Source organism: Paramormyrops kingsleyae, chromosome 24, assembly GCF_048594095.1.
Source record: "Paramormyrops kingsleyae isolate MSU_618 chromosome 24, PKINGS_0.4, whole genome shotgun sequence".
NCBI classification, from domain to species: Eukaryota; Metazoa; Chordata; class Actinopteri; order Osteoglossiformes; family Mormyridae; genus Paramormyrops; species Paramormyrops kingsleyae.
In genome coordinates this window covers 3,668,608-3,689,054 of record NC_132820.1, presented here as the reverse complement: position 1 = coordinate 3,689,054, position 20,447 = coordinate 3,668,608, and the positions used below count along the sequence as shown (strand labels likewise).

At 43.4% G+C, this 20,447-nt stretch overlaps 1 protein-coding gene across 1 annotated transcript; it reads right to left on the bottom strand.

Moving 5' to 3' along the window:
• Window positions 1-621: 621 nt before the first annotated feature.
• col23a1b (collagen type XXIII alpha 1 chain b) lies at window positions 622-20,208 on the bottom strand. Its single transcript, XM_023824889.2, has 24 exons — window positions 19,530-20,208; window positions 15,039-15,065; window positions 14,274-14,300; window positions 14,003-14,029; window positions 12,590-12,649; window positions 11,249-11,365; window positions 8,904-8,930; window positions 8,701-8,727; window positions 8,277-8,330; window positions 8,022-8,075; window positions 7,769-7,813; window positions 6,843-6,920; window positions 6,247-6,291; window positions 6,037-6,081; window positions 5,717-5,770; window positions 5,532-5,597; window positions 5,053-5,079; window positions 4,691-4,759; window positions 4,312-4,365; window positions 4,205-4,231; window positions 3,831-3,884; window positions 3,584-3,670; window positions 3,253-3,291; window positions 622-2,728 (listed from the first exon to the last, which is right to left on the bottom strand). Exons 2-24 carry the CDS (start codon window positions 15,051-15,053, stop codon window positions 2,726-2,728), a joined length of 1,101 nt encoding a protein of 366 aa, XP_023680657.2. The 5' UTR covers window positions 15,054-15,065; window positions 19,530-20,208; the 3' UTR covers window positions 622-2,725.
• Window positions 20,209-20,447: the final 239 nt, after the last annotated feature.

The following is a 20,447-nucleotide window of genomic DNA, read 5'->3' as shown; positions in this document are numbered from 1 at the left end:
CCTGTCTATATGAATGGTACCTTCACAGACCACGAGACTCTGGTAACTCACCAACACAGTGTAATACAAATGGCTCCAAATCATAATTTCAGGTTTGGGAGTGTGTCACGCATTTTTATGTATGATAAATAAACCATATCTTTGAATACGCTGGGGCTCTTAGGTTTCATTTCGCATCTGGAAGGCAACGCACCCCAAGGTTATCACGATGGTGGCATGTTCCGTCAATTTTCAAATAACTGGCTGTCATGAGCACAAGGTCATAAGCACAAGTTGCATGAGAAAGCATCCCCTAGAAAGGACAGCAATGTTCGGGCGGGGCGGGGCGGGGCGGGGAGCAGCGTGTGGCTCAGTGGGCTAAGCCTGTGTTTCTGTACTCAGAAGGTTGCCAGCTCAAACCCAGCCTCAGCACATCTGTAGGTCCTTGAGCAAGGCCCTTAACCCCCGGCTCCCTGGGCACCCCAACAGGTGGCTGCCCTTTGAGGGGGGGGTCAATTATTATTATTATTAATACTCAAACACTGCTGAAGCTGTTGTGAGCTGCAAAAGTGGTAAATCATTGTTTTATGCAGTGGGGACATATCAACCCAACAATGCCCCACAGCAGACACAGACAACATGTCATCTTAAAAAAGTGATACTTTATTTTTTGAACGATTTATCTTAAAAAAAACCAACATAAAACACAAATCTGTATACAAATATAAAACAAACAAGATAAAATATAAAAAAGGAAAAATTACAGGATTTACTTGAAAGTAAATTTCCTTAAACATCCCACAAGCCAGAAATTTTTTTATCGTGATGGTTAAAATGAGGAAATGCATTCCAATCTTTAATGTAATTATATTATTATTACGATTATTTTACGAACATACTGTGAAAGACGCCTAGATGGTATATTTTATTCTGTCTCCCTCTCTCCATATTTTCCTGGCTCCTGAGTATTTGTCGGTCACGTTGTATCACAACAATGCATCTTCTCCTTCCCTGATCCTTAGCAAACACCACTGCATCCCTTGTGAAATATCACACAACAGTGTAAATGTAACTCTTGCTCTCCAGCATAGAAAATGTGCAGGTTTGGATCGTCTATTGAAACACATGCTTTTTACCTAACCGATAGTTTACCAGGGTTTGGTACGGTCATAAGGTGTATATGATACTCTCTGTATAGTGAATATATGAACTGTGCATTTACAATGTGTTTGGGGCGTCTAGATGGGTTCTAATCAGTGAATGAGGAAATAATGATTTGTTATAAAAAAAAATCACACTGCAGAAGGATGGGAACTATGTTTATATAAAAAATAAGGATTACACATCAATCCTGTTGACAGCAAATACCAGGAGCGTAGCTGAATATAAAATATAATTGAAAAAGTAATAAGATACTGCCACCAGGTGCATTTTGATAATTTTGTGAAGTAAAACACTCCCAGCCATACTGGTAGCTTGACTGCCAAAAACCACAGCAGGCCAAGGCAATCGAGATTATAAAATTACGATACATTCTACAGATACTTTTAATGACAGAGTATCTGATAACTGTTCAAACATTATTCTTTATCTTGTTAAGAAGGTTACAGCTGTTTTTACTGAAATGATGGCAAAAGCTAGATTCAGGAATAAACTGTTCATAAGCAAAATATTTGACTATGAGTAACGCAACTAAATCTGGATTGTTTACACGTATGAATGAAACTGAAAAAGGAAACCATTAGCGTAACAAATCTTCAGCAACTCCAAACTAAATATTTTGCATATGATGTTATAATAAACAAGTGATCATGCCTTTCTAGCACAATTATTTAGTAATACAATGTACAAACAAACAAAAAAAAAATACATAATTATATATGATGCCAGATATTTCACAATTGTTATCTAATTTTACAGGTGGTCAATCATTTCTTCATGTTCAGTTATAAAGAAACCTAAATATATACACGAATTCTCTTAAAAAAATAAAATTAAAATTTGACAATTTTTTTTGAAGAAATGTGGACAGCAGGTCCCTATTAAATTACCAATCTTAAGTCATTCATCGATATTCTTAACGTACTTTGTAGGTCTTGTCAAAATGGTGGGTTCTGCTAGCATGGCGGTGTAGTGAGCTGGGGTCCTGGTGACCTTCTCTCACTGCACTATCTGGCGACCAGCCAGTTACATTACAGTCACCAGCATCTTGTATGCTCTCGCTTCGGTTGCCATGGCTACATTGGAGCACCTGCGTCTCAGTCTGCTTCTATGAATCAGATTTCCATTTAATGAGGATTAACACTGGTAGATCTTTCACATCTATTACTTTCAGGCAATTTCACACTCTTCTACCAGGAAATAACATTAGGGCAGTTTATTACTATGGATCTTAGCAGCAACTTGTGTCTATTTAATTCAGTCTGAGTATGTTTACTAATACTACTAGTATACTACTTTTTCACATTTATTGTACATTTTCAGTACATTTCTCATTGTGTAGTACTTCAAAGATTTAAGCCTCTGACTTTTATTCTATAATACTACATCAAACGTCTTTTTTGACATATGACATTAAAAATTACCACTGGTAATAAGTTGAAAATAACATTCTACACATTTAATTTAAATAAAAAAAAAGACATTTTTCAGGAAAAAATTTCAATATTAAAAAAAAAAATGCATTTAGTTTACAAAGATTCATTGCCGGTATGTACAGGTGTGACTAGATGAGTGTGATTTTCCATCACTGTAAATAAACAAACAGAAGAGGTTACAGGACTGAAAAGGCTTGTGGAAACACATTTCACATAAACAAGGTTTTATTTTTATTCTGATAAATAACCATACAGTGTCCTCCAGAATCACTGACACCCTCAATTAATATCAGAAAAACATTGGATACATTTCAGAATATTTATTATTATGCCCCAAAGGTTACATTTTTCTCATATTTTGAGTGCAAGACCAAGCTGATCAACAAAGGCTTTAATACAGACTGTACTAGCATCTATTAATTCCATAAACATTTTTATTCACATATAGTTTGATATTTCAAATCTTTGACAAGTAGTGATGGCCAATTGAAGCTTCATGAACCATTTGCTGTATTTTCTGACACCACTAGATGGTGCTCTTTATTCAAAAAACGAGCACCAAATAGTGAGGTAAAAAAAATATAGAAAATGGTTCATGAAGTTTCACTACCATTAACGGCATAACCATGACGTGTCATGTAAATTAGTAAATGGACTTAATTAATAAAACACTGACCTTATGCCAGCAGCCTGGTACAGGTAGCCCGTCATGACCCTGTAATAAAAAACAACCGGCATCAAATGACAATTAATGCTCAATAGTTGTATCTGACCTTTTTAGTCATGAAGGTTACATTTACTGTGTTGATTTCTGACAACTAAATACATCACGAGCAACAATCTAGCTCTAGATCTGTAACTGGACCAATTAGTAGAGGTACGGTCGTATAGTATTATTAAAGTCTAGTACTTAATCCCATTCATTGAAGCGTTTGGTCTCTGACATCGGCCCCTACTGTGGAAAGCTAAGGGTCTACAAAGGGACGACTGACATCGAGGTCACGCACCACAGGACAGGGCTGGTCCAGACCGGGGGGTCCTTGCTCACCCTTCTGTCCCCTGGTGCCCTTCTTGCCCAAAGCTCCCCGGCCCCCCTGCCAGGAAAAACACTCATTAAGCAGAGATCCCTGCCATGGCACCCCAACGTCAGCTCAACCTCCATATCCCCTGAGCAGGCAGCAATACCCCCGAATAGGGATCAAGACAAGGCCGCTAACCGAGATATAAAGACAGTCAAAGCGACGACAGACTCACCTTCTCGCCTTTGTCACCCCTGTCACCCTTTTCTCCTATTAGGCCTGGAAACCCCTGCAGAAGGAGTCATTTGTGTAAAGGCTAGTTCATGCTGTATAGCTGCTCCTCATAACTACTACAACAGCTAATCTTCCGCTACCGTTTCGTCGATAACCTCTGCACCGTGAAAGTCGGTGCTGCCACCTAGTCAATAATCTCGCACATGATTTCCACCAGACAAAAAAATCTGGGCTACATGCGCACCGTCCACAGCGGTTTGGTGCAAATTCCTGATAACAAAATTCACATCACCCGCCCCTGTGTGCGGCTGAAAGACCAAACTAAATGATTATGGCCGGCTTGGAAGCAGAGGGAAAAAAAAAATCTGTACTCACATCAAATCCTGGCTCTCCTGGTTTTCCCTGCAAAACCAACATGTAAATAATCAAACCCATGGAGGTTTAAATAGACAGTTGAGTAACGTGGTCTTGAAGGCACGTACCTTATCTCCTTTAATACCCGGGAGTCCTATTAACCCCGCAGGCCCCGGAATACCCTGAAAACCCAAAAATAGAAGATTGTGGTGATCATTTCCATATCCGCCAGTCCAGCGTTTCTCAACCCAGTCCTCAGCGAACCCCAGCCAGTCCACGGTTTTGCTTCCTCTCAGCTCCTAGCGCACCTGTACCAGCTATTCAGTGTTCCTGATTGGCTGGGAGCTGGGAGGGAGCAAAAACGTGGACTGGCTGGGGTTCGCTGAGGACTGGGTTGAGAAACACTGCGGTAGTCATTTAAGCACTTCAGAAGGTGAGAAGTTGTGCATCTACGCTGCACAATAGAGACGATTCATTTGCGGGTGCATGGGGGGAGCTTCGACTCACCCTTATTCCTGGGGGGCCTCTATCCCCAGGGTCCCCCTTCTCTCCTCTCAGTCCCTGTCCTGGCTCCCCCTGTTTAATACCAAGAAACACCAAAAAATGCACCAAAGGTTACCTGAGTTCATCCAGAATCACTGTGGACTGTTTTTCAGATGTTGGAAGTTATTAAAGTTTGCGCAGCTCTTGACGGCAATAAAAGATCATGGACTCGTATCTCTCTCAGTCTTGGAAATGACGTTTCACTGTAAATATCACGGAAAGCCACATTGCTAGGCTTGCAAATTGTGTAATTCGCTGCTGATCAGGTCTACTTTGACGGTAGATGGTTATCAGGATTTTCTCAGAATGCCAGTCAGTAAACTCACCGTGGGACCAGGTAGGCCTGGGTATCCCTGGAACGTAAATAAATCCTTACAGTTAATTTTATTCATAGTTTAATGAATTTGCAGATTAAAGTTTAAAGGAGGAGGCCAGTTAGGATCAAACAAAGTCCCTATAAATAATTCCAATCAGCAATTAACAAAACGCAGGGGTGGACATTTCTGGTACAGAGAGTGAAAGTCCAGACCGGGATTTTGTTTCAACCACCCAGCTGAGTACTCTGTGACTGTGACTCTTTATACTCAACTGGCTGGTTGAAACAAAATCTAAAAAGTAAAAACTGGATTTTTTTTTTACCTTTGGCAATATGTGACATTTTCTGTTTTAGAACCACATTTGAAGACAAATTTAATATAGGTGACCCACCATTTTGCCTTAATTAAAGGATGATTAAAGTATGGCAGAAATGAGGGGTTTACCCACTGATATGTATACTTCATACAGCCACTTATGTGGCCCTCACCATGGGGCCTTGGGGTCCTGGAGATCCAGGTGGCCCTGGGGGGCCTGACTGAAAAATAATCTGAGCCTGAAAGGAGAGGAGAAAGTATCGATATACATATTACAAAACCCTTGACAGTCATCACAAAAAAGTTACTTCCCGATCAAATAAAGTTATCATTTATTCTGAAAAATACTGCAACGAACCAAATCGTCTTCCAAACTACGGTCTCCTTTCTGTCCTTTTTGTCCACTGGCTCCCTGATAACAGATAAGACACATTAGAGGATGGGAGGCAGGGGCCCAGCCAATCGTCAGGGAGGAGAGGCAGGTCACATGACTGCACCATGTGTAGGCACGCCTCCATTTGGCCACTTCATCAGAGGCTCAGAAACTGGGCACTTTATGCTAACAGAAATGATCAGGTTGTGTTCCCAGCTACCGTGCTTTTAAACCAAGCCACCACAGGAAGTAGGTCATGCAAGTAATCAAGGCGGCCACTGATCACACTCGGCAAATTCCTTCACCTTATCGCCATCAACCCCTGGTGGTCCAGGTAAGCCCAGATCTCCCTGTTTGAAGATAAAAAATAAACCTTCCCATGCCATCAAACTGTCACTGCTTGGCACTCGTTTAGTAATGTCTGGCAGCATTAAAGAACACTGCATTCTACAGCGTAAAATCTGAAATAAGCTAAGAATGAAAGCCAGTGACAAATTGAGGCAACCATTCAGTACCTTTGGTCCTTGTTCTCCTGGGGGCCCCGGTGGGCCTGGGGGCCCCTGAGGACAGACGGATAAACACATGAACATCAGAAAACCATTAGAGTCACTATTCATGTAATTACTCAAGTCATTTCAATTTTTTTTCCTATTGCAATTACTATTGATAACTAATTACAGGCCTCACCGTGCTAATTATAGTCGTGCCCTTGTAAGGTCTATAATTCTGCATTAGCAGCAGTAATGTCATTAGTGCCTCTTTCAGAACTTGGACCGCAAATGTTAAAATAACATGTTTTAGCTTCGCAAGACAGATCTTCCTTGAAAAACAAAAAACTTTCGTCCCGATAAAATCTTTTAATTTCAAAATAAAGGTGGAGCACAAATTAATCTGTAAGTAATTAGTGGAAGACGAAGCTTGTTTCATTTTCCAGAGAAACGAAAGTTGACTTTGGCAAAATTTCACTTTGACTAGGAACACAAGATATTTTTCTTCTGCAGACTGTAGTCCAGATACTGCTTTATATATCATGACTTCCAGCTGTTTTCCTTCTTGACAAATGCAAGGCTTTCTCACATGCAGTAAATTCAGGCAGCGACCTAGACCTCACCTGCAGGACTTTGTCCAGTTTGGCGTTAATGTCAGCCATTTCACTCTCCCCCGGCTCACCCTTCTGTCCCGGTAAACCCTAATCGGGAGAAACACCACGTTAACCTTTGTCTCGATTTCATCTGTGTAGTTAATAAGTACAGTGACAAGGTTTGTCAGCTCAAATCCTAGGAGGGGTCCAATCTTGATTAAGGTACCTTAACTGAGAACTGACCATGATGGACTTTGGCTTCGACCTTGACCACAGCTTACACCTTGCTTTTAGTAAGCAAGCCCACTGTTTCGGAAACATGCATAACATGTTAATCTGGCTTTCTGTCTTTCTTTCTTTTCCCTTTTCCCTGTTTTTGTATTATTCTGTCTTATTGATGTTGTAATGTGCCACAACACACCCATGTAAAGTGCCTGGGGGGGCTATATAAAAATAAATTGGCCCGAATTTAATATTATCAGCAAAAATATTTAGCTTTGACTAAAACATATGAAGCAGTGAGCACAAAGTTATCCAGTCATTTGTATATTTTATTTATATAGCAAACACTTTCACATGCACATGTGCTTTTAGAAAGCAGAAACAATCAACTCCTTGAGCAACTGGTGGTTAGGGGTCTTCAAAGCCCCAAAGGCAATGATGAGATGTGAACCAGCAACCTTCTGATTATGAGTACAGCACTCTAACTGGCAGAGCCACACGCCGGTTTACACACTACACGCATCCGCTGTGATATTCAGCTAACAGATGCATGACACTCGACATGGCTGACAACAATTTGCCATAATAAATAAAATTAAGCAAAACTAATTTGTTCCTTTCAATTGAACTACTTATCTCTGTCTTCTTATCTATTAGAGTAAAGCGAGCAGCTTGGTGGTATCTTGCCCCCCCGACATATCAGGAGTCCCAGATATCAGTGGAGTCTCACTCACTTTGTCTCCCCCAGGTCCTGCATGCCCAGTATCTCCTTTGTCTCCCTGAGGAAGGCGACAAGCAGAGAGATTCAGCTTCTCCCGGCGCAACCCAACCGTCTACTGAGAGCAGAGAGGGCCCTAACCAAAAGTATGGCACCAGTCTGAATCTCACGTATGGGTTCATTATTATTCACTGACATTGCATCGCACGTCTGTAGGATCCAACCCTGATCCTAATGTCCTAGATCCTTAGGAAATTCACAGCTGTTACCTTTAGTCCATCCAAGCCTTTCTCCCCCAGGTCCCCAGGAAGTCCCGGTTCTCCCTGTCAGAAAGCTTAAATAATGAGACTGATAAACCACATCATGTCGCGCATAATGATTTGTTTCCGTTAAATGCCTGAAACTAAACACACCTGTCTTATGAGACTTACATTTCAGCTGACTGTAATGATTGAAATATTAAATTATGCTTATTAATAAAGCCTTTTTTCCTAGCAGAAATCATTTTTTTGAAATTAGCTGACCTTTAACCCCGGAGGTCCTTGGGGTCCAGGCACCCCTCGCTCGCCATTCTCACCCTATGACATTCAGGTGAAGAATACCATCAGTAGAATGATTTTTCTGCAGCTTAAGGACACACTGATGTAAGAAGAGCTAAACTGGTTTAGGGAAAAACACAAGACAAGACCCTTTGAAAGTAAGACTTTCGTATACGAACAACAGTGCTGGCCTGCGGTGGTAATCATCATTTGTAGGGAACAATTCATGTATCACACAAATATCCACGTCTCCAATTACGGAGGACCTCTGTCTTCTACAGCCTCGTGAGTTAATGTGGCGTCTGGCTGAATCGATTCCCTGGAGGGCGGCCAGTTCATCGCAGAGCGAGTCCCGTCGGTTTAATGGATGCTGAAATGATCAATGTGCGTGTGACAGCAGAAGTCCCACCTGCATTCCGGGATGTCCCCTGGGTCCCTTGATGTAAACAAACACAATTAGTACAAGGTTAATTATTCACAGTTCGATACAATCAGGCAGAAAATCATGCCATCATAACAGTTTTATTGGAAATGGTCAGAAAGAACCAGTTACAGGTGCAACCCAGTACAAAGCAACATACAGAATCATCAGTAGCTAACTCTGAGTCCCACCTCAATGCCATCCTGTCCTGGTTTCCCCTGAAGTAAACATGAAAACAGGGTTAGGATTAAAACTAGGAGATATTTTCATAACGCTCACTAGGTGTCAGTATTCAACCAAATTTGCAAAATCAGGGTTCAAGATCTGGGCTGTGCTTCCATACTGGGACGAATTTATGGCTAACGAGAGTAATTTAATCAGAAGAGTCAACAATGAACAATGAACGCCCCCCTTTTAAAACTGAAAAAGGCTGCGTTTTTACCCAGCTTTGCTTGTTTTTGAAAGGTTTTGTTAGGATGTTAGTCACTGTCAAGAACCCAAAGATCATACACATATGGTAACTTCGGGGAAAACTCAGGAGGGAACAAGTAAACAGTATGTGCTGAAGTAGACGGGTCTGTGAGGAGAGTCAGGGCATCCACATGTCGCAGTGAATCCCGTCCGACTCGGGTATCTGGCAGATTGCAGATTATTGTAATATTAGACTTCAGATTACAGCAATGTTACTGCGTGCTGCATTTTACATTTATTTTTATTTATCAAATGCTTTTGTCCAAGAGACGTACAAGTAAATAGCACATTAGAACACAGTAATAATAGCAGTACCTAGTAAAATAATTTCATATAGGAAAACAGCAGAGTATGTGTTACTCATGTGTTACTCATGTGTTACTCGTCTTCACTATTATATTATACATCTAATTGTCTGTTGTCTATTCATTCTATTTATTTATTGTGTACTGTTGTGCACTTGTTGCACGCGCACAATAAAACATCTTGAATCTCTTGAGAGTTACTCTCACCAAAAACACTTTGCCTGAGTGTTTCAGTGTTTCGCAGACCACACAGGATGACGCTCTTTTCATGTTTTTGTTTAAAATGTGATTTACTCCGTTGCGGGCCTGTTATCTTCCATAAGCAAAGTGAGCCGTATTCACTGGGCCCCGTGGCAGCCAGATGGCTGCACTAAATGCCGTTATTCTTTCAGTTAAAAAGCTTCATCCGTGGCTGATCTGCACTTAAGTGCACATAAATCTCTCATATAGTTTGAAATTCATGATTTTGTTCACTGTTAAAGCTTTTCCTGAAGGCCATTCGTCAGGCGAAGAGCAGAAAGATCCCCCTTTGTTGTGTGTGGCCTACGCAGCCTGCCGTTAGCGTCAGTGTCGGGGAGCTATCGCACTGTGAGAACTGCTGCACTTTGTGCTGGAATTATGATGGTGACCTGGTCTCCTTCCTTTTACAAAAAAGAAGAAGAGAGCAAATGAATAAAGAGGTGCAAGTTTGGGGTCGTGGTCTGATAACGGTGATGGTAATGAGCTAACACACGTAATTATGTGTGTGTGTGGGTGTGCAGGTGCGTGTGTGTGTTTGGATCAGATATACATTACATTGTGGGGACCAAATGTCCCCACAATGTGATAAAAACCTATTATTTTGATGTTGTGGGGACCATATTTTCGGTACAGGTCTGTGTGTGTCTGTGTGTGTGTGAGAGAGAGAGAGAGAGAGAGAGAGAGAGCGGTCCTGTATCCGCCCTCACTGTGACCTGCATGTGTGTGACACGCGTGTGTGGCCCGCGTAATGTTTCCTTGGTCACGCTCTGGAGCTCTGTGAACCAGATTGGATACGCAGCATTTAAAGGCAGATAAACAGCCCAGTCAAAGCGCCAAGGGACACCTTATTTAGGGTAACATTGTGTATACCTGAGAATTGCTGGTGAAAAGTCTCATTTCATTCAGGTTATGGTTTATCTTTCTAATTATGTGAAGAATTAAAATCCCTGATTATGAATATTTTCAGTGCAAACAAAAGTCAAAATGCACTGTTCTCACAAAGTTTATCTCTGTAAAACACCCACACTAGGGCATTTGTTTTAAATGACCGGAATTATGAAATACAGACGCTCCCTGGGTTACGATGGGGTCACGTTCCGATAAGCAGTACACCTAACCTAATGAACGCCATGGCATAGCCTAGCCTACCTTAAACATGCGTAGACCACTACAGTCGGGCAAAATCATAAACACAAAGTCTATAAAACGTTCAAATATCTCATGCAATTTATCGAATTATCATGCCCATCATGAAGTCCGAAATATCGTAACACGGGAGCGTCTGAATGGTGGGTATAGAGGGCATCAGAACTGACGACGATACGAAATCTTGCATTGTGACACTGCAGACACAACTAGTGGAGACAAGAGGTCAAAGCTGAATGGAAAGGATGGCTAATGGATCTCGGCTTTTCTGTGGAGCGTCTTAGTTCGCTGCTGCCATGTATTTATAAACAGATGCTCTTCTTACATCATCCTTTGGAAGAAGTGATAGCGGGAGCCGGGGGGAGATGTCTTACTGGGTCTCCAGCTAGCCCTGGGGGCCCGTCCTTTCCCGGGTTTCCTGGGGGCCCTCTCAGACCGGGATATCCGGGGGGGCCTGGGGGGCCGGGGGGGCCGGCTTGTCCTTGGTCACCCTGAAGATCAGGCGGGAGGGTAGGGGAGATGAAAAGCAGTGTTGCGTTAGCGTTTAGCCAGCACCTGGTGAACAGCTCAGAGAAACTTTCAGACCGTTTGTGAAAGTCAACCTTTCTGATGACGTTACGCTGGAATTTAATTCCGATGGGTCATTTTAGTACGCTTTTTTGGGACGTTTTTAGAAAGCATTCATATATCGCTTTTAGCATGCTTGGAGGAACACGCTGTCAAGGACAAGCAGGACCTGAAGATGGTCTGCAGAATCTATTCCCATAGTGACAGGTTAGCACGTTTGACAGACCGGTGTGTTTCACTGTCCTCGGACGTGCTCGTCTGTATTTCACATCTGCTGGGAGAATTTGCACGTGTCGCTGGAACAGTTGGTATATGGAAACCGCTTTGTTTTTGTACTACAGGGACTGTCAAAAGATGTCTGCTTAGTTCTGCTTTCTCTGTGTCACACACATGTTCCTCCAGATCGATCCGAGAAACAAACACTTCAGTCAGGGGTGTGCGAGTTCCCGACATGATGCTTTTTCCATACTTTAGGTGTAAAAACATACGGACGACAATCGTATGTAAATGAGGTGTGAGAGACGGCCGGGGGATGGTGTGGCAGGTACAGGTGTGGCAGGTACATGTATAGCAGATACAGGTCTGGCAGGTAACTGGAGACAATACACTCATACTGGGGGAACCAGTTAAGCAAAAGCCGGGGGGGGGCAAAAACATAAAATTAAAAATGCGCAAAATATATATGATGAATTTTTTCAGTCGTATTCCCCAAACAAATTAAAAGTTGATAGAATCTCTGTTTATAAGCTTTAAACATTACAATTCCACACACGACTGGCTAACAATTTCCCATTTTCATTTACAATGAAGATGCTCGATATATCCGAAGGCCTCTGGCAAAGCTACCATGAGGATGTTATGAATGGTCGGCTAGTATCCAGAGGCAAAACCATGACCAGCGGAAGGATAAGATACCCCAGCTAATGGTAAACCAGAGGCATATTAAATACTGCTAATGGACAGAGGTTACTGCGCTTGTAACCGACGGAAACCCAGTGGGTAAAGGAGAGAAGAATGAGAGGAAATGAGACGTCAACGGAGACCAAGAGACGAATGGAACACTGCAGTAAATAGGTCTAATGTACCGGCGCTCAGTGCAAGACAATTCCTGTGTGAGGTCCAGGATAATGGGGAAAAAAGATACAGACCTTGATAGTGAGGATCTGATTGCTGAGTAGACCCGCAAAGGCACCGTTGGAGAAGCGTTCCTGGGGAGGGCGGGGGGGGGGGGGGGGATGGGGGGGGTGAGGAAGCAAAGAGGGCACAGAGAGGGGAAAGAACATCAGCGGTGGGGAATGCATCCAGCCACAGGTCTCTGCCTTAAAAACATTACATTCATTTATTTATTTATCAGACATTCTTCTCTATATATAGCAGAGTTAACCAAACCCTGGAGCAACTGGAGTTAAGAACGTTGCTCAAGGGCCCAATGGTGAAATCACTCTTCCAACAGTAGTACTTGAACCCATGTTCCACTCAAGCACACAGCATTCTGCCCCATTTGGCACCATAACAAACTCTATCGATGGATTTGCAACTATATCACTCATTTGTAACAATTTTTGTAACTATATCTAAACCAGGGGAGTCAAACTCCAGTCCTGGGGGGCCGGCGCCCTTCACAGTTTTTGGTTTCCCCTCATTTAACACACCTGATTCAGGTGCTTGTGCTAATTACCACACAGCTCATTTGTGGGGGATCAGGGAAAGAACTATGATTCAATGTCCAGCTGCTGTTTTTAGCAAATGCTTTTAACATGTTTTTTCCAGAAATTCCAGTTTTCCCAGTAAGCTTTTGTGTGGACTCACAATAAAGCCTTGAAACATTCCCTTTCACTGAAATGAAACCATCTATGCAGCCTTTAAATGGTTCCGACTGAGAGCCTGTGTCACTTTGGGGTTCAGCTGTGAGCTGAATGACAGGAGTGATCAAGTGCCAAAGTCAGGACCGTGACCTGCGTTCGCGGGACAGAGATGCGTCAAAGTCAGGACCGTGACCTGCGTTCGCGGGACAGAGACGTGTCAAAGTCAGGACCGTGACCTGCGTTCAAAGTATCAAAGTACGTCACATAACACTTCAGGGCTACAAAATATATTGCACAGGTGGCGTAAAATGACATCCTGATCGTGTTGTTCCGGTTTCATAATGACCTGTTGACGACTCCCACGTTGTTTAAACAGCACTGACAGATGACAAAGTGAACAGAAAGGCATAATGGCTAGAACAACTCAGTCAGCATGACACGTTCAATGAATTTCAATCTCCATCTGGAGCTTAGGAAACAAGATTCAAGATTCATAAAGGCTTTTCTCAGAGGTGGATAGTTCAGGTCCAGAAAGTAAAAATCCAGACCAAGATTTTGTTTCAACCAACCAGTTGAGTCACAGTCACAGTCACTCCGCTGGTTGATTGGTATAAATTTTTACTTTCTGGACCTGAACTGTCCACCTCTAGCTTTTCTTCTTTGTTAGACATTACTGGAAGTAGAAAACCCTTCAGTTACAGCTATTCTGTGACTTTAATGTCTGGGAAAACTAGAGAAGGACAAGCAGAGACTCACCACTGGCCAACCGTCTCCATGCTCCCCCTACAGATGAGAAAAAGGGACAGACAAAGACCTGTCAAACACAGGCTGCACAGACAAAGACCTGTCAAACACAGGCTGCACAGACAAAGACCTGTCAAACACAGGCTGCACAAACCTGGGCATTAAGCTGCATGCAGAAAAATACTGGTTAAAAATTGGTTAAAATTCCTTCAGTCTGGTCTAACTATTAGAGTACAGAGACCTACAACCTGGAACGATCTCCGACGCTTTGCAAATACTGTACCTTATCCCCTTTGAGTCCCGATGGTCCCTGGAGTAACAGGGAAAAAAGACAAAGATGCATCACCTGAGAAAAGCGTGTGTCTGATTTCCAGGTAAAACCTGGAAAACTGATAGGGCTTCGCCTTCCTGGATGCTCCCCGCTTCAGGCCAGGAGACCTTAATGTATGGTCATATAGCTAACATCCAGAACCATGGCATGTGTGAAACCAGAGTGGACGTTAACTTTTACTTGTTTTTACCCATCGATGACAGAAAAGCCCCTACGGGATTTACCATCGTATTTTATCGCAATTTAAGATGGTAATGAGAGCTGGAGGCAGGGGGTGTGTAGAGGGGCGGAGCTATAGTGGTACTGGCCCCAGCTGAAAGCTGATTGGCCCCTGGAATGCCCCTCCCCATCAATCACCAATTCAAAACATATCATTGGCTAATGGCAAGGTTGGGCCCTCTGTATGGAATGTGGCCCCTTTCCTACTTTCACAGAAGTTACGGGCGACGTGCTCATAAATGCCGACCTGGTTCACGCCCCCATGATTCCCTGCTTATTACCTTTCTTGGGCGTTAAATGAATGTGACACGGGCCCAGGTCCGTAAGCGGCAGCGGGCTGCTGAGGAATCCCACCGCGGCAAACTTACCCGACTCCCCTTAGATCCCGGAGGACCCCGAGAACAAACGAGAACCCGGTGACTCTGAGCTACCGTGTGACCGTGTGCAGATCACGCCAAAGGCGCAGGCCTCTATGCACCGTGCGTGACGGAAACTCACCGGCTGTCCATCCATGCCAACTGGTCCCTGAAACAGAAAACAACCTTCAAAATTATGCGCTTGATGTGTAGAACATCACAATGCCAATTTACAAAATACATAGGTACATAAATATGTGTTTAAAAGATAGATCTGGTTAAAAATGACCTATAACTGACTAAAATGTGTCTACCAAATTACGTACAATCAAACTCAATCGATGAATTTATTAATGTAGCAACACAAAAAAGTGGCTAATGGAGACATACACCAAGAAAACACCAACGTTAGTGTAAATCATACGTTTCTGTATTCATTTACAGTCAAAAAAATTTGCCCAATGTTTGTCTGTGCTTCTGTAAGGATTGCTTATGTCATTTAGTCAGGCTGAGAAGGTCGCTGTCCACACCAGCTCGGGTCCTGAAATCATTCTGAAAGCTTCTGTTCTCTCTGTCTCTCCACAGCTTTTAGGAAGGATGAGCACTGGGATTTATTAGTTCAGGGAAATTAGCCAAAGTATTACCATATTTCTTCACATAGATCTACAGCTTTTAAATGTACTAGACACTGGAAGTCGCAAGCCAGACATCAATATGAAGATCTCATAATTTCACAGTGCCAGGTCAAATTACTCCTGGTGAAATTATTCGAATGAGGAAATTCATGTTATATTAACAGCCCTCTGTGAAAATACCGAAAGCTTTAAATGTGGGGGGGGGGCAGGTTCTTTAGCCAAATCCCTTTAACACAACCCAGCTGTCGTTTACACTTCTCTGTAAATTTCAGCATGATTTTGACACTAAGCAGAGAACAAAAAGCCCTTTATATGACAGGCAGTGGTGTCTGGAAAGGTATTGCGCTTAAAACTGAAAAAAAACTACAACTATCTTTTCACACTATTACATTAACACTCAACAAAATGCATAAAAATTCTGTATTCAGACTCATATCTGGTATTACAGCGGTATTAGATCCAACAGCTTGTATTTGACTTCCATGGCTTATTTAAATATTCCAGCAGATAATGAGCGCGACATTGCAGGCAAACTCACGGTCTGCCGAGCAAAGCAGACTGACCCTCCGGCATCTGGGAAAGTTTAACTTCTCGCGGACAGGTGAGGAGAGAGTGAGAAGCTGGACGGGGAACGATAGCGAGGCGTAATTCTCTGAAGAACGTGATCTCCAGCCCTGGAATTATTCATACGTCTAAAGAATCACCAGCCAGATGCCACTCCTGTTTGCAGCACCTACATTATTAACAGCCAGTCTGACTGAGATTATGGGCTGGAGGATGGATGGATGGATAATTACTAACAGGCTGCACAGCAGAGAATAAGAAACAGCCTTTTGGCTAAGGTCAACAGCAGTAACTGTTTGGGGCAGCGTGTGTCTAAGGTCAACAGCAGTATCTGTTTGGGGCAGCGTGTGTCTAAGGTCAACAGCAGTAACTGTTTGGGGCAGCGTGTGTCTAAGGTCAACAGCAGTAACTGTTTGGGGCAGCGTGTGTCTAAGGTCAACAGCAGTATCTGTTTGGGGCAGCGTGTGTCTAAGGGCAACAGCACAATCTGTTTGGGGCAGCGTGTGTCTAAGGTCAACAGCAGTATCTTTTCGGGGCAGCGTGTGTCTAAGGTTAACAGCAGTATCTTTTCGGGGCAGCGTGTGTCTAAGGTTAACAGCAGTATCAGTTTTGGGCAGCGTGTGTCTAAGGGCAACAGCACTATCTGTTTGGGGCAGCGTGTGTCTAAGGGCAACAGCACTATCTGTTTGGGGCAGCGTGTGTCTAAGGGCAACAGCAGTATCTGTTCGGGGCAGCGTGTGTCTAAGGGCAACAGCACTATCTGTTTGGGGCAGCGTGTGTCTAAGGGCAACAGCACTATCTGTTTGGGGCAGCGTGTGTCTAAGGGCAACAGCACTATCTGTTTGGGGCAGCGTGTGTCTAAGGGCAACAGCACAATCTGTTTGGGGCAGCGTGTGTCTAAGGGCAACAGCACAATCTGTTTGGGGCAGCGTGTGTCTAAGGGCAACAGCAGTATCTGTTTGGGGCAGCGTGTGTCTAAGGGCAACAGCACAATCTGTTTGGGGCAGCGTATGTCTAAGGGCAATAGCACTATCTGTTTGGGGCAGTGTGTGTCTAAGGGCAACAGCAGTATCTGTTTGGGGCAGTGTGTGTCTAAGGGCAACAGCAGTATCTGTTTGGGGCAGTGTGTGTCTAAGGGCAACAGCAGTATCTGTTTGGGGCAGTGTGTGTCTAAGGGCAACAGCAGTATCTGTTTGGGGCAGTGTGTGTCTAAGGGCAACAGCAGTATCTGTTTGGGGCAGCGTGTGCCTAAGGGCAACAGTACTATCTGTTTGGGGCAGCGTGTGTCTAAGGGCAACAGCACAATCTGTTTGGGGCAGCGTGTGTCTAAGGGGAACAGCAGTATCTGTTTGGGGCAGCGTGTGTCTAAGGGCAACAGCACTATCTGTTTGGGGCAGCGTGTGTCTAAGGGCAACAGCACTATCTGTTTTGGGCAGCGTGAGTCTAAAGGCAACAGCACTATGTTTTGGGCAGCGTGAGTCTAAGGGCAATAGCACTATCTGTTTGGGGCAGCGTATGTCTAAGGGCAATAGCACTATCTGTTTGAGGCAGCGTGTGTCTAAGGGCAACAGCAGTATCTGTTTGGGGCAGCATGTGTCTAAGGGGAACAGCAGTATCTGTTTGGGGCAGCGTGTGTCTAAGGGCAACAGTAGTATCTGTTTGGGGCGTGTGTCTAAGGGCAACAGCAGTATCTGTTTGGGGCATGTGGCTCAGTGGGCTAAGCCTCTGGTTGTGTGACTGGAAGGTTATTGGTTCAAGTCCCAGCCTTGGTAGAGTAGTCACATGTCTGTGGGCCCTTGAGCAAGGCCCTTAACCCCCAGCTCCATGGGTGCTGCTGCACGTGGCTGCCCTTTGCTGCCAAGCTTATCCTCACCTACGTGTGTCTGTGTGCAACTGAGAAGCAAGATGGGGCAAAAAGAGAATTTCCCCACAGGGACCAATAAAGTATAATTATTAACTGCACTCGATTCCAAGTGTCACTAAAACAGATTTAAGCTTTTACTCATAACATCCACTAGATGCCACTGTTTAGCAGATCAGGAGGCACTGCAGTACAACATGACAAACTGACTCTTAAGACCATGTGAATTGGACATTATCAAAAACAAAATTCATCCATCCATCCATCTTCTCTGCCTGCTTGTCCTATTCACCTTGGTTTTTGGACGGTGGTGGGAAAGCCAGAGTACACAGAGGAAACTGCACAACAACATGGGAACAACATGCAAACTCCACATACATGGATCCTGCCAGATACTCGAACCCTGGATGAGAAGCAGCAATGCTAACCAGTGCACCACCATGCCACCCCCAGAAAAAGGCTAATTGTATTTGAAAGTAACCTGAATTTGCCTTATATATTTAAATGCAATATCTATTTAAACCATGACTATATAACTAAAAAAAACTGGCCAGTATTTGTATTCAGCCGAAAAGCAGGTGCCTGATCAGAACCTGGCGAGGACAGCATGACTTTCCCTGATAGAATTATCAGAGGTGCATCATGTAATACTGATAAATAGCAGAGGCGGGCTGCTGTCTTCTGGGGAAGGAGAAGCACGCACAGCCCCGGGAATCACTAATGCGCTACACGTGTGCAGAAACGCAGCAATGCAGGTATAAACATGGCTCTGCAAGGGACCCTGGGCTCAGGGAGCGTCCCGGGGGTCAGGTGTTGTGCAGGATCGGTGCACACATGCGGATCAGTTTAAGCGTCATTATACACACACGAATGCGCTCACACAGACGCAAAGGACCACGCGTTCATATCATCATGGGGACTCGCCATTAATTTCTATGGGCGTAATTCTAATCCCAAGGAGTCTTTTGCCATTTTTAGTTTTTTAATTATTCACAATGTTTTAAATAAAATTTAGTTTCCCCTTGTCTCCCCACAAGGGCAAAATATCAGGTTTATATGATATTGTGGGGACATTTGGTCATAATGTAATTGGCCCACAATGTAATATATACATGCCGAAAGACAGACAGACAGACGGAAAGACAGACAGATGAGTTTTTAAGGCTCCTTCCATTCCATATTATCACTCTGCTGTCATGACACCAATGCGTTTCAGTGATATTTGATTATTTCATTTTTGAAACACATTTATACCAAAAGCCTGAAGAACCCTGAAAATGAATTATTCTTAAGTCAGTCACGTCAGAATGTTAGAAACATCGAGAGTAGAAGACATACTTCATGGGAAAAAACTGGAAAAGCTGGAAAAGGAAAACATGAAAGAACAAACAATATATCAAGATGTATGCAAGACTGTCAGTCACATGACCAAGGAGAGAGAGAGCAGTAAACAGGAACAGGGAGTTTGAATAAATGGGATTAGTGAATGGAGAAATAACCTGTTAGCAGGGAAAGTAGACAGACTGTAGCCAGAGCACGGCAGTGAGAGACGAGAGGACAGAACGAGATTTACCGGATAGCCATCTCGTCCCGGAGCGCCCTGTTAGGGTGACAAGAGAGCACAGTGACGGCAGACGTTAAGGGCAAGGAGAACCAACTGCTCTGTATATACAGTATGTACTCAACACCGGAGCACAGCTCCTCAGGTCTGTCTCAGCCCCTATTTAAGCCCATTTTCCAGATTATAACACGGCAGAATCAGGGCTCAGTGTATCAGGCCAAGCAGAATCGCACGGCATTGTGGGAAATACGGACCCCTTTTAATATCGGTCTCTAAAGTAATAAAACCATCTTGTAAACAGCAGATTAAGTAAGAAAACTGGAGTGGAAAGGTAGTCTGATGAATTTCAATCTTCCGTAGGGACTGGTAATAAAGCACAGGTGAGGTGAATGAACGAAAAGATCACTGTGGAGGGGGGGTGTATGGCTGTGCTTAACACTCTGTGCATGTGATCAGAAGGTTGTTGGTTCAAATCATGTGGGTGATGGACCGGTTTCTCCCGAAGGCCCCTAAGACCAATTCCCCTAGGAAGTGTCTGATCCTACTTTCTCAATTGTATGTCATTCTGGATAAAACTGTTTGCTAAATAAATAAATATATAAATGAAAAATTCTCACATGAATTTCACACACCTCAGGATATGCCCAGCCCTCCCCACAAATTAAACCCCCAATGCATTATGATTTTGACATTGTCCTTCATCTTACCTGTACAATCAGCAAGTGGAACAGAACAAAACCAAGGTGAAATTAACCAGATCGGTCCTAACAAAAGTACACTGCTAGTTACATACCACCTGAAAACTTCAGGACTTACTGGAGAACCTGAAACACAAATAAAACAAACAGGAATCAAAGATTTCATAACTATTTCTAATAATTCATCTGGAAAGTAAAACAGCACTGCCCAATGATGCAAAACACAGAAGCA